Below are 12,713 nucleotides of genomic sequence, written 5' to 3'. Positions count from 1 at the left end.
AGCAGCACTCCCAGTGTGACAGGGGTGTCTAGAGGCAGGAGGCCAGGGCTCCTCCAGCAGTTATTTACTTGCATTACTGCAGCACCTAGAAGCACCAGTCCCAGACTTGAACCCCACAGTGCCAGAGGTTGTGCCCACCCTGAGGAAAGACACAGCTGCTACAGCTGTCACAAGGAGGAATAAACAGGAAAACCAGGCTGACAGATAAGCACCAAAATGAGATTGGTGTACCCAAATTCTCTGTACAGTGTGTAAATAATCAGAAAGAGGATTATGAAATTTGTGTGAAGAAGCTGATGGAGTGCTCCTCCTAGGCACAGAAACCCTGTGCCACTGAAGGACATCTCTGTGCTGCCAGGGGTGCCCTGGTGGACTGGGAGTGCCCATGTAGGAGCAGTGTGAGTTCAGCAGAGCAATGTGATGTTCCCAGCGATCCCTGCTAACATCCTTCTGTAGGAAAAGTGTGCCCAGGAGCCCTGGGAACGAGCTCCTGACTAACACATCCAGCCAATGCTTCCTGATGCATGTGAAGCCCAAGGACCACAGACAGCTTGAAATCAAATCTCCTCCAGGAACCACTTTTTGCAGTGAAAACAGATTAATCTAAAAACTCAACCCTCATTGCTTGTTTAGTAACTTTAGAAGAGCGAGGTCCTCCCTCTGCTAATCTAGGAGTCATGCTTTCACAAACAAGGACAATGAGAGGCAGGGGTGGAAAACAGGCAATAAACTCCTTTTGTAAATAAAACTTACAGCAGCACAGAGTATCCCCACATGCCTCATCTCTGCCGTGCTCCATTGGTGGAGTTTCCTTTAGGGTCAAAATGAAACAGCCCCACAAATTACTTTTAGTGCAAACCCCTGGTGCTCAGATATGGCAGACCAAGCATTCCTGATCCTCCCATGCACAGCCTGAAGAGCTGCCTCCCATGGAAGCCTGGGGGAGACAGGCATCAGGAGGGAAGGGGTCATTCTGAATTATTCATTTCTCATCACACCCTCCACTCTCTCTGCTAAAGAGCAGGAGTCACAGTTTCAGAGTTGCCCATTTCTCCTTGGGAGAGAGAACCAAGAGGTAAAAAAGCCCCCACTCCCTACTGCTATTTCATAAACAAGGGATCAAAACACACAAAGAGTGAGTCCTTTTTCAAATTTTGATCAGAAATGTTTTCTTTACAGAGCATCCTTGGACATGTCCCTGCTGTTCCTGGCACTGCCCACTGCTGGCAATGGCCACACCTTGTGAGTGAGGCAATTTCCACTCCCAGTGAGGCACTGCCAGCCCCCAGCTCCACATCCACTTGCTTTGGGGGACTTTTGCTGCCTGTTCAGCACTTATTCCTACTCGAGGAAAACACACGCAGCAGCAGCAGCCTGTGGAACATGTTGTAAAGGAAGACAAAAGCACCCATGCAGCAAGGAGTGCATTTTCTTTCATATCCCAGTGGCACAAGCTCACACATTGGTTGCCAGTGTTGCTCTTAGTTTGGCCACTTTGATGCAATGTTTCTAACCCTTGCACTAGTTCTCTACATCTGAAGTGAATTGTGTTTTAAAAATTACAATTTGAGTTCAGTTATATCCTCCGAGCTATTAACACCTCACCTGAAATTAATTTCTGTTTCAGTTTTCATTTTTAACCTTCATTTCAAATAATAATAGGACAGAAGATTGCTAAAATCTCGTTGAACAGCCTTCAGTTTGTCTTGAAGACAATTTCTATGAAAACCGGAGGTAAACAAGCCAATATTTGCCTATATGACAGCAGTGGGAAGGTAGATCTGCTCACACCACATGAAACTCCCACTACTCTGTATTTTAGCAGAGCAAAGGGAATGCAGAATGTGCATGCACACCCAAATTAGCTTTAATTACTGCCAGGATGTTGCAATGTGCACTGTGTTGGCCCCAGAGCCTCTCCAGGAGGTGACCTGCACAGAAGCCCTCACTGCCAGAGCAGCCCTTGGGCACTGAGCCACACTCACACTGCACCAGCAGCACCCTCCCAAAGGGCTCTGCATTAAAACCACCTTCCCCCAGACCTCCTGGAACACAGAGATTGATTTTTCATACACTGCTTCTACTTGCCCTAAGAATATGCACTAAAAAGCCATATATTTGTTAACACCTGCAACTAATCCAAGCTGCAAGCCCACAGCCAGCTCTCCCTTCCTGCACACTGTCATTCTGAAAGGAAGAGGGAAGCAGATTTATCTCTGGCAATCTCTCAAGTGCAAGTCACTCCAATCCTGGATCCAAAGCCCTCTCCAAGCCTCTGCCTTGCAGGTACCCTGTTCAGACTTGCAGGCCATTAGCAAAGGGGCAAAGCTGGCTCCTCTGAGACAGATAACAAATCTGCTTCTTGCCTGACTCTGCTTCTCTTCGGCAACGTGACAATTAACTCGACGTTCGAATTGTCAGGACAAAGTCATTCTGAGAGTGGATCTTGGAGTCAGACACCATCACCTCCCTTAAAAACCCCACCAAAATAAAGCCCTAGTATTTAAAACTAATCAGTCCTTTTAAATCCCTGCCAAATACCTATTTATGCCGTGAGCAAATAATTACTTTTCTACAAGGAAGAAAGTATTAATTAAGAGTATTCATCAGACTCCTATTCTATAGGGTTTATCTGCCCACAGGTGTCAGCCAGAGGTGAGAGACGGATTAGTATACAATCAAGGGCCTTCCAAGTTAAATCTCCTCCTTGTGGTTATCTGCTAATAACAAAGTTGTCACCCAAAGAAAGAATTTAATAGTTTTAATTGTGTTTAATTACTTGGAAACGCCTGGAAAATGGACCAGCTTGGTTGCAGCATAAAAAAAAAATAATAATAAAAAAAAAATCAAAGATACAAATACCAGGGCCACATGTTTGAACAAAAAAAGTCTGTGAGAATAATCATCCTTTCGCTGTAACATTTTATACCTTGATCAAAATTTGAGACATGAACAAGACTTTCCCAGAATAATGGGAAATTAGCCATGTGCATGAGTTCTAGTTCAAGTAAATTCATGTCTTTTTCAGGAAAAAAAACACATTTCACTCTTTTACTAGCTACACCTAAGTAGCTTAACTTGCAATTTTATCTCTTTAATAATACAAGCTACAGCAGACTGAGCCTCTCAGAGCTTTCCCAGCGAGAGTATTTGTGAGAAAAGTTATTTAAAGTAATGAAAGCAGCTGAGGACCCAAAAGCCATTTTCAGAAGTAATTTACTTATGGGACTACACTTCAGGCTTTTTTGAAAAGAACCATCCATTTTCAAATAGAACCTCTCAGTTTTTCAGGGTCCAAACTTTTTCCCACCAAAAGAAAGACATTATTTATGAAAGCATTGATACATCCAGGTTTATCAGACAATTTACTGAATTTAAATTATTAGTGTCATAAGACAGCACAGTGTGAGCTTGTGGGAAGTCCACAATGGGGAGCAAATAAAGAGCAAATACAACTGAATCCCTTTTCTTCAGATACCTTTTCATATTCACCCTTCCTGTGATTTAAGGGGCAATTCTAAATATTCTTACTGTTTACTGAAAAACTCCTTTTACTGTCATGTCTCTTCACATATGGCTGGAAATTATTCCAATAACCACATGGGCACACAGGTCACTAAATCCTCACATTTAGGGTTACACAGAGGGTGAAAAGGCTCTCCTCCCTCTGCAAAGGAACTTTGCTTAGGGACAGGCAGCAAGGAACACACTAATTTATCCAGGGTCTGAACTCATCAAGCCTGAAGTGGATTCCAGTCCTGTGGGAATTCTGTACTTAAATACAGGTTAAAATCTGGGCCATGATGCTCGAGGATAAATGGGAATTATTTTTATTTAGTAATATAAAAGGTTCATGACCAAAAACCTACAAATAATTTCTTCTTACTGTATGTGGCATGCATTTCAGAAAAGGGAGTGGAATTTAAACCAAATTAATCTTCATTTCCTTTCCCTCAACACAGGAAAGTCACTGTATTTCTGTATGAAAGCCCTTGATAGCCCTGTGAAAAACGCAAAACCTCTGGAAAGCTTGGTGGAAACACATCATGGAGTATAATCCTCAGCACAATAACGTATTTTGCACATGCAGCTTCCTAAAAAAAGTCATGTCCCCTTTGGTTTTTCAACCTTTTCCCCTTAAAACTTCAGTCCCCATTCAGCCATACTGGAAAGCAAGTTCCCTTTCCTCGAGCTTGTTTAATAACCCAGCATTGTTTCTGATATTTATTTTATGTCAGAAATAATCCTTTAATAGTCCCAAAAGCCACGTGTGCAGTTTGCCCAGAGCTCCCCCTGCTCCCCGAAGTTCCAGGACAGGAGGTTTCATCCACAGGAGCTCAGAGCATCTCTGTGCCCACCTCCAACCTGCTGGGATCTGGTTCTGCTGCTCCTGCTGCTGCTTCTCATCCAGATGATAAACACAGATGTCTGCTCCCGAAATACACATTTGAAATAATCAAATGGCTGGAATTATTTACTCCCTTCTCTCCAATAATGAGCTAAATAATTGATATAGCAGCATGTCTAAAGTAACAGACTGCTTTATTACCTGCAGTGATTGAATACTTCTTTAATTTAACTTAAAAAGGCATTAAACACAAGGTTTAGCCTCCAGTGGGTAAAAAAATCTCCAACTTCCTCAGAAAATCCTTTCCAAATTGTATTCATCTTGACTTAATCCATGATCTACTGAGTGAATTAGGCTCTATTTGTTTTGAAAATCTATTTTATGGAGTTCCAAGGGCTGTGTTTTCCTTAGGAAGGGCTTATTCTGCCTTTCTGCCCAGGATGCCTGCTAGCAGCCCTCAGCATAGGCCTCTGCAGGTTTTTAACGTCCCAAGGTGCCCCACACATATGACTAACAAAATGTAAATAAACACAGCTGAGCCAGTAAGAAATTGGAAGGTTTTCTCATTAAAGAAATAAAATAAACAGATGTCCTTAAGCACTTTGGCTCATGTTTGTCAAAGGAATGGAAAACTCTCAGATGTTTGAACAGCAGTCGTGATATAAGGCCACATCTCAAGCGAGAGAAGAGGGAAAAAAGCGATGCCCTGGCACTCAGAATTAACTAATAGTTCTCCAGGGAGGCCACTTTTGATTTGAACCTTAGCGACTTCTACAAATAGTTTTTAACAGCCCAGCAATAAAATGGGGTTTTATTCCTTCTCAGTTTGTAAAGTAGTAAAGGACAGACCCAGCCATTAGGAGCATGAATCACCAGCAGATTTGATTAAATCCCCATGGTGTTTCAATCAGGTCCTGGCTTTAGGGTCCTGTGAGAGAACAAAGCAGGGAAAAGCAAAAGCTACTTGAAGCATTCAGTGAAACCAGGGAAGGGGAAAAAAAAAGAAATTAAAAAATCAAACCTAGGGTTTTACAAGGATCTCGAGTAGAGCCAAGGAGGAACTTTTCAATGACTTTTTTTTTTTTTAATTGGAAATTATAATTCATTCAGTGGAAAACTTCTCATAAGAACATATAACAGCCAGTGAAACTTTTGAGGAATAAGGTTTCTTAGATCCACAACATCACTTCTGGTGAGAACAAGTCAGTCCAGTTCACAGCCAGCATACGGCAGCTGTAACATTTGTTCCAAGCTAGAAAATCATATTTATGTCCTGTCCTCAACTGGGCCAAGCAGAAACTTTTGCTACTCTCTCCAAAAGGTCCTGCTATGACTGGTGAACCCTCTCCTGGGTGACTGCAAGTCTCTCATCAGAGAGGCCAAGCCCATGTTTGCATAGGCTGGAAAGCTGAGGGCTTCTCCAGTCTCACCCACACCTGTCTGCTTATGGCTTGAGTAAACCTCCTGCTGCCACTTCTGAAACACAAAAGCGTTAAAAAAATGTGGCTGTCACAGAAAACCAGCCTCTGCTGCAAACAAGCATCTCTGAGGCACACTGCAAGTCCCCACTGAATGCTCCACGTAAAGCAACCACACAGCCCCAGCTGCCAGGGCCACCACCAGGGCAGCTGCACGCCTTCCACTGAAGGTCAACCAACAGCCAGAGCCTGGCTTTGCATGACTCTGATTTTAAACCAGGACATAATGTGCTTTACGAATTTTTGCAGCATGTTTATTTCTTTATTTGAGCTAGTTTCAAATGCTGAGCAGTCTCAGAAATTGCATGGCTCTTGCCAGGAATATTATAGATCTGAACTCCCAGGCATCAGCAGGCACTGTCAAAGTGCTGATAAAGATCCAACACAATTCAAGAATTTAGATTGTCCTATGTGTTCAAATCTCTAAGTCCAGACTAAAATAAAATCCTTGTAATTTGATTCCAGATTTTGGAGTATCTTGCATATAAAGATGAATTTTAACTCCAGTTTTTACTTTACTCACAAGTCATTTGGACACTTCAATACCAAGAAGTGATGCAACACAGAACAAGAATACACTTTCCTGGAACAATACAAAATACTAAGAAAAGGTATTGGCTTCATAGAGCTCCCTCAAATTAGGGAAAACAACACATCCACTACTCCCTTTTTTTCTTTATATCAGTCCTTCGAAAAGTAAGAGAATGAAACCACAGTATAATACTTGAACAAAATTTCTGCATTTCTTTCAGTCTGAGAAATTTTAAGACATAGACAACACAGGTTATGGAACAAGCTTGCAAATATCCCAGCTGGGGAAAGAGGAATAGAGTCATGATTATTTTTGGCACAGGACTGCAGGCAATCTCCTCATATTGTTTCTGAATTACTACCACCAAACGAGTCTTTCTGTGCTCAGCTTGCTGTGTCAAACAAGTCCCTTGACTTTTACCCAACTCCTGTGAAAGCCCAGCAGCAATGTTATGGATTTTGAGCCATTTTCCCCCACTATGTTCAGTCAGTGATCTGGGGGACAAATCTTTGCTGACACGGCCAAGCCTGCAGCCATCTCCCCGTGGAGCAGGAGCTCCATCACACACACCTAAGGGATTAAAAAGGCTCCATGGACACCACAAAAAGCCACAAGGGTCTACATCTGCAGAGGTCTGTCAGCACATGGTAAATATTCTGCACCCATACAGTGATCAGAAACCTGCAGAACAAGTTTTACAAATCCTCCTGAATATAATAGCCAGGGTTACCTGCCTCTGGAACTTTTGGGGAGTTGCCTTTTCTTGTCACCCTATGGCACAGAAATTAAGACCAAATTTCTGATGATTCTGCAATCCATGGAATACCAGTAAAGGGTTTGGGAAGAGAGGACAAAAAAGGAGAGGCCTAGGCTGGGCTATTTATTCATGCTTTAACTTATATAACTTATAGTAAATTTTGGGGTTTAACTGCTATTGGTGCTGTGGGCAAGGCATTTTCTAAACATCTAAGAGTAACTCTCAATGCCCTGAGGAGGCCATACCTATGTTAAGAGCCACAGAGAAAACAAAAAGAATTTTCACATGAAGTCAGGTCAGAAGATAAGCACTGAAGCATTAACCATTACTAACATGACTTTTTTTGAGTTATTTCTCTTCTTTTTTTTTCTCATTTTGTGGACAGCTGCCTGTTGCTGCCGTCACCAAGGAAGGTACAACACACAACCATTTGTAATTAAGTAGCTAAAGAACACAGGAATTTAGACCCAAATCTCTGAAGCTGTGGTTGGTGTTCCTCCTCCCATATTTCAAGAAAAATCACCCCAGAAAACAATGTTATTCTTCAGCTTGAACAATTTTAAAGACTAATTCTTTGAGCACCTGCAGCTCCACCAGTGCAACAGATGGGATGGTACTGGGAGATAAATGTTGGCGAGGGGAGGGTCAGGATCACATAAACTCACACCTTTTCTAGAGGAAGAAATAGTGAACCAAGATCTCTATGTGTGAGATTTAATTATAAGCATATGCATGTCTAATTACAGGCATGTGAATTCTTTTATGGAGTATTTTGGTTTTGATACTTAATTTACTTGGAGATTAACACTTCCTACACTACTGAAGTAGGAGATTCTGAAACTATTAACCTCTGGCTGCTTCACTTGTACTTGATAGTTTTGAATTGTGCTACTATTTTACAGTTCCCAGGACAGCCTGTGTGCTGCATTTCCCTCTTGGTTTAAGGTCTGCTCCAAAGCCCACCAAAGCCTCTGGCTGTCTTTGGATCAAGCCACCAGCCTATAATACTTTTATAAGTATTATAAACCATTTCCCTTACAGGAGAGTCCTGACAAATTTAATACTGATGAAACAAATTAAAAACTACAAAGAAAAAAGTCCTTCTAGAGAAGTTTCTCAAGGAACCCATCATAACTCAATAGAAAAGGTGATTGATTCTTCCAAAAAGATATTCCTGTTCATATCATTCTCCAAATTAGTATAAAGGAAACAGCCCACAGAAGCCCCCACACAGCAGATTCCAACTCTGCACCCTCTAAATGTGTGCAGGAGGCAGCAAGTGAAGGCATCTGCTTCAGAGGTTCTGTGCTAGGACCAAGTCAGCCCATTAAGGGAATTCTCCACATGAATTCAGCAGCCCCTACCCAAGGCTGAGCTCGACCACAGAGCAGATCTGCACACCCTGAGTTTGCTTCCTGATCCTGTCTAATTCTTTCTGGTGTTTGTAGGCAGTAGGTCTGAGCTTACACATGCACACCTCGTTCATTATGTTCCCTGGGAAAAGTCACCACTTCAATTACCTTGTACAACATGGGTCTGGGTAAATCCCTGCTTGGAAACACGTGCTTGGTTTTCAGAGGGTGCTGCTAGAAGTGTTAGCAGCATTCCAAGTACTGCAGTAGACTTCCACACCACAAACACCATTTTATATCCTTTACAACTGTGCACATCTAACAGTGAACAATAAATCTATCTTACTAATTACACATTCAGCTTGTTATAACCATCATAAAAAAGTACAGCTGGTAAAGCCATGAAATGATGTCAAATCATATTTCTGCTTTCTGGAGAGAAGCTGGGTTATTTTCCAGTCTCCTGATGAAGCTGAGTGCTCAAAGCCATGTGTGGAAACAGCTGCCAACTATGTCATCCACCTTTAATTAGGTAATGATATTGTCTTTTTTCCTACCCATTTAAAAGTGTTTGACATTCTGTAATTCAAAGTGACTTAGGTGTTTATCATAAAAAGCTGCCTTAGGAAGAAATTGAAGCACATGGTACTAAATCTGAAAGCCAGTGTTTTCTCCTTAGCAGCCAAGTTCAGGCTGCCCAGTCACAGTTATCTAAAAAAATGGAATTGCCTGTATTTCAAAGAGGGCATCTAAAGTCTGGTCAGCTAAATATATTTCTGAAGCCCCTTTAGAAATGTGGGCTTTGGCAGCAATGTGGGAAGCACAGCCAGTTCTTCATGGCAACCCAGACAGAGGAACACAAAATCTCTCTTAAAAAATTGTCTGAGATTTGTGAGAAAACACTGGTCTAACAAAAAAAGTCTTAGCTTATGGAGTCTGTCTGCTGGATGCCTTCTCTTGCAGATGACAGACACTGGAAGAACATCCCAGCAAGTGGCAGCTGAACAACACAAGTTTGGAAAAACAAGAGGCTACTTGCAACATGAAAGGGAGGTAAATTAAATTTTCACATGTTCGGAGGAAATACCACAGGACACGTTTATACAAATATGTCTGAATAAAACAGGCAGCATCTGTTTGAAAAGCTGGCTCATTAGCTGCCCCCACAGTTCCCGACGCAATTTGGCTGGACAAGCAGTAATGCTAAAAAAATTAAATTTTACCTTCCCATATCTGGATGCAAAGGTTCCCGTGAGTAAGGAGTGAAAAATAATTATCGTCTCATCCAAATCCCATACAAACACACGCTGTGATGACAGATGGGGTGGAAAAAAGAAATATAGTTACATATTAAGCAACTGCAAGAACAGGTTCAGTCAGGAAATATGTCCTGTTGGACTAGAGATTTTTAAGATCTCAAGCCATTTGGAGCACTGACTGGATGTTTTGTGAAAGCAGGCAAAAGGAAACATCAGGAATTTTGGAACTGTCATCCCAAGAGCCTGCTCTCCTAACAACCACAGAAATCCCTCATTGCCTATCAAGTCAGGGGAACAAAACATCAGACTTAGAAAAAGCCCAAAGGAAAAAGAAAGGGTACATAGGAAGAATAGTTTCAGATGTTGATAACACAGAAACTGAGAAATTGTTTTGACTACTCGTGCCTGCAGGTTCCAGTTGCATTACTAATTTTGTTCTGTCTCTTGGATTTGCTAACAGAGGCAACTGTTCACCTTTGCTGGACGTACCAAAGGAATATAAATTAAAGTTATTACCTCAATCTCACTGTCAGCAGTAGGGGAAGGATCGTTGCTTCTTTTTGACCGGGCTCGTACCTTGCCATCTGACCCTCTGTGATGTCTGTCTGTCTCAACATCTTTTGCTGGTGTTGTTGAATATTCCCCTATTGGGATAAAGAAATTCCATTGTAAACCTAAATTTTGCATTGCGTAACTGTAATTAGAGCATGAAAGCTTTTATTGAAAAGCAACAGAAACACTGTGAAAACACCATGAGAAGATCTTACTCTTTTCACACCAATAGCTAACAGTGTAAGAGAAATAAGTTTTAATTCCTAAGATTTGTTAAAACAATTTCAAGAATCACCAAAACCACACATATAAAGTTTTAAAAAGACATGTCACTTCAAAAAGCCTCATCAAAATTTTCACTGGAAAGAAAAAACTTTTGGACTTTTACTCCCCCCTATTCTTTTCAAAGATAGAAATTAGAAAGGCAGTAGAAACAGAATCTAAGCCAAATTACACTTTCAAACTTTTTTTCAAAACTTTTTGGTTTGTTTTTTTTTTTAATTTAATGAATGTGAATGATTGAAAATATACTTTCAACATCAACTTTTATTTAAAAATATAGAACTAGCCTGTTAAGCCTTAGCCCATTTCTCAGAGGATAGTATTTTAGAAATAATTGAGAAGACACAGTTAAAAGTAAACTTCCCATGTATAAAGTATCTGTTTTGATTGGCTTGAATTTCACAGATCTGTCTGGGCTTCACTCACCTTACATTACAAATCCTTTTCAAACATATTTTTCTTTACACCTTGCTAAGTTGTGGCCTCTGCAACTTCCTAGAATAACCATACTCTTCTTCAGAGAACCTGGGATTGTGCCTAGGAAGTCTTTTAGAAATTATCCTTTCCCAAAAAGGCTGAGATAAGATCTAAGGAACTGAAAATCCTCCAACTGCTTTTAGAGCAGTCTGTGATCACTTCTTTTTAAATAACAATACTAGTTTATTTTTCTTTTAAAGCAACCACAGATGTTCAGATTTGTTTTTTAAGTCAGCAGACCTTCAGTGGGTGTGTACTGTGATCATCCACAAATTGTGTAGTATTTCATACAAATGTTATTGCACACCAATGAAAACTAGCAGGGAAATGATATCTGAAGATTGCTCTTGAACAGGACACTGGGGGATCATAATCCACCAGTAATTCCATAAACTACGAAAGATATAAAATTTTAAAAATTAGGCATTCAAAGAGAGGACACAAATTTTGAAGCTTTTTTTTGATGTGGAATTCATCTCGCGTTTTCATATTAGACACACAGTTTGTGTAGATTTTTTTTGAAGAGGGACTTTCTCTTGATGATGTTTATGAATGCACAGTATTACATGTTGTTGTAAGAGGTGAATATAATCCTTGACAAAGATATGGGCTAAAAAGTAATCAGACACCGAGGAAACAGAGAATTTTTCAGAGCATGGCTGTTTGTTTTGAATTCATTGCTACCCATGTCAGCCCTCAGCACTGCTCTGGGGTTGGTATGTCATTGTCATTGTCATTGTCTCATGTGTCCTCACATACTCACAAAAACAACACAGGATGGTTTTAGACAACTTGGACATCCCAATCACTTCCCAAACCCTGGTGTAAGAACTATTCAGTGCTAGAAAACCTGAGCTGTCAATATGCATTGTAAAAAACCCCAAGGAGAAGATGCCAGCGTTCACGTCTCCAGGTGGCTGAGGCTGCCAGGCTGGGAGCACAGGAGAGGCACCTACCAGAGAGAGATTCTGTGCTCTGGCTGGTGATGCTGTGGGAAGGCTCCTGCAGGGAGTAGGTGGAGGTGGGGATGGCCGAGGGGCTGATGCTGTTGGCAGACACGTACGGGGAGCTGTAGGACGAGCTGTAATACTGAGAGTACTGGCTCTGAGGGAAGCTGGGATACGAGGAATATTCCTTGGAGGGAGAAAAAGAAACATCTGACTCGCATGTATTTGTTTTTATCTTACAAACAAGTAAAGCCACCACAAAAGTTGTGTTACTTGCGCACACAGCCAGTCACGGCTCGGGAATATTTCACTGAAGAACTGCATTTCATTCACTTGGGAAATTACATTTCTGCTTCTCACAAATGTACTCCTATTTTATTATGATAGACTAACCAACAAGAGGTCTGAAATCTGGCAAGTTCTGGGTTTTTTGATAGGATTTCACTTATCAGTGCTGACACATTTTGTATTACAGAGTTTAACAATTTTATGTAAGAGTGAAGTAGGGCAGCTTTCTGAAAGGGGCCATGATGGAACACATAATCTTTGTAACAACAAAACACCTAAGAAATTGCAAGAACAAAATGAATAACTGGATGAGGGAAGGACCAAAACAGGCTGCATTTTCCCATGATCAGCAACATCTTCTGATCAGCTGTTAGACTAAAAAAAAAAGAAAAGAAAGTAGCAATTTTTTTTCAGCAATGCTCACAACAGTCTGCCCAACTA

At 41.1% G+C, this 12,713-nt stretch overlaps 1 protein-coding gene across 25 annotated transcripts in view; it reads right to left on the bottom strand.

Annotated features, from left to right (window-relative positions):
- EYA2 (EYA transcriptional coactivator and phosphatase 2) overlaps positions 1 to 12,713 on the bottom strand; it is a 90,860-nt gene that overhangs the window by 16,243 nt on the left and 61,904 nt on the right. For 20 of the 25 annotated variants that reach the window (XM_085558070.1, XM_085558057.1, XM_085558059.1 and 17 more), the window contains 3 exons: positions 11,994 to 12,171; positions 10,243 to 10,370; positions 9,691 to 9,774 (listed from right to left, as the gene is read on the bottom strand). In XM_085558070.1, coding sequence (XP_085414196.1) covers positions 9,691 to 9,774; positions 10,243 to 10,370; positions 11,994 to 12,171 — 390 coding nt within the window. The remainder of the gene's footprint in view (positions 1 to 9,690; positions 9,775 to 10,242; positions 10,371 to 11,993; positions 12,172 to 12,713) is intronic. The other 5 variants (XM_085558061.1, XM_085558071.1, XM_085558079.1 and 2 more) reach the window with 1 other exon arrangement.

Source organism: Lonchura striata, chromosome 20, assembly GCF_050655825.1.
Source record: "Lonchura striata isolate lonStrDom1 chromosome 20, ASM5065582v1, whole genome shotgun sequence".
Lineage (NCBI taxonomy): Eukaryota > Metazoa > Chordata > Aves > Passeriformes > Estrildidae > Lonchura > Lonchura striata.
The sequence above is the reverse complement of the archived record's forward strand: the minus strand, read 5'-3'. Positions and strand labels throughout refer to the sequence as shown.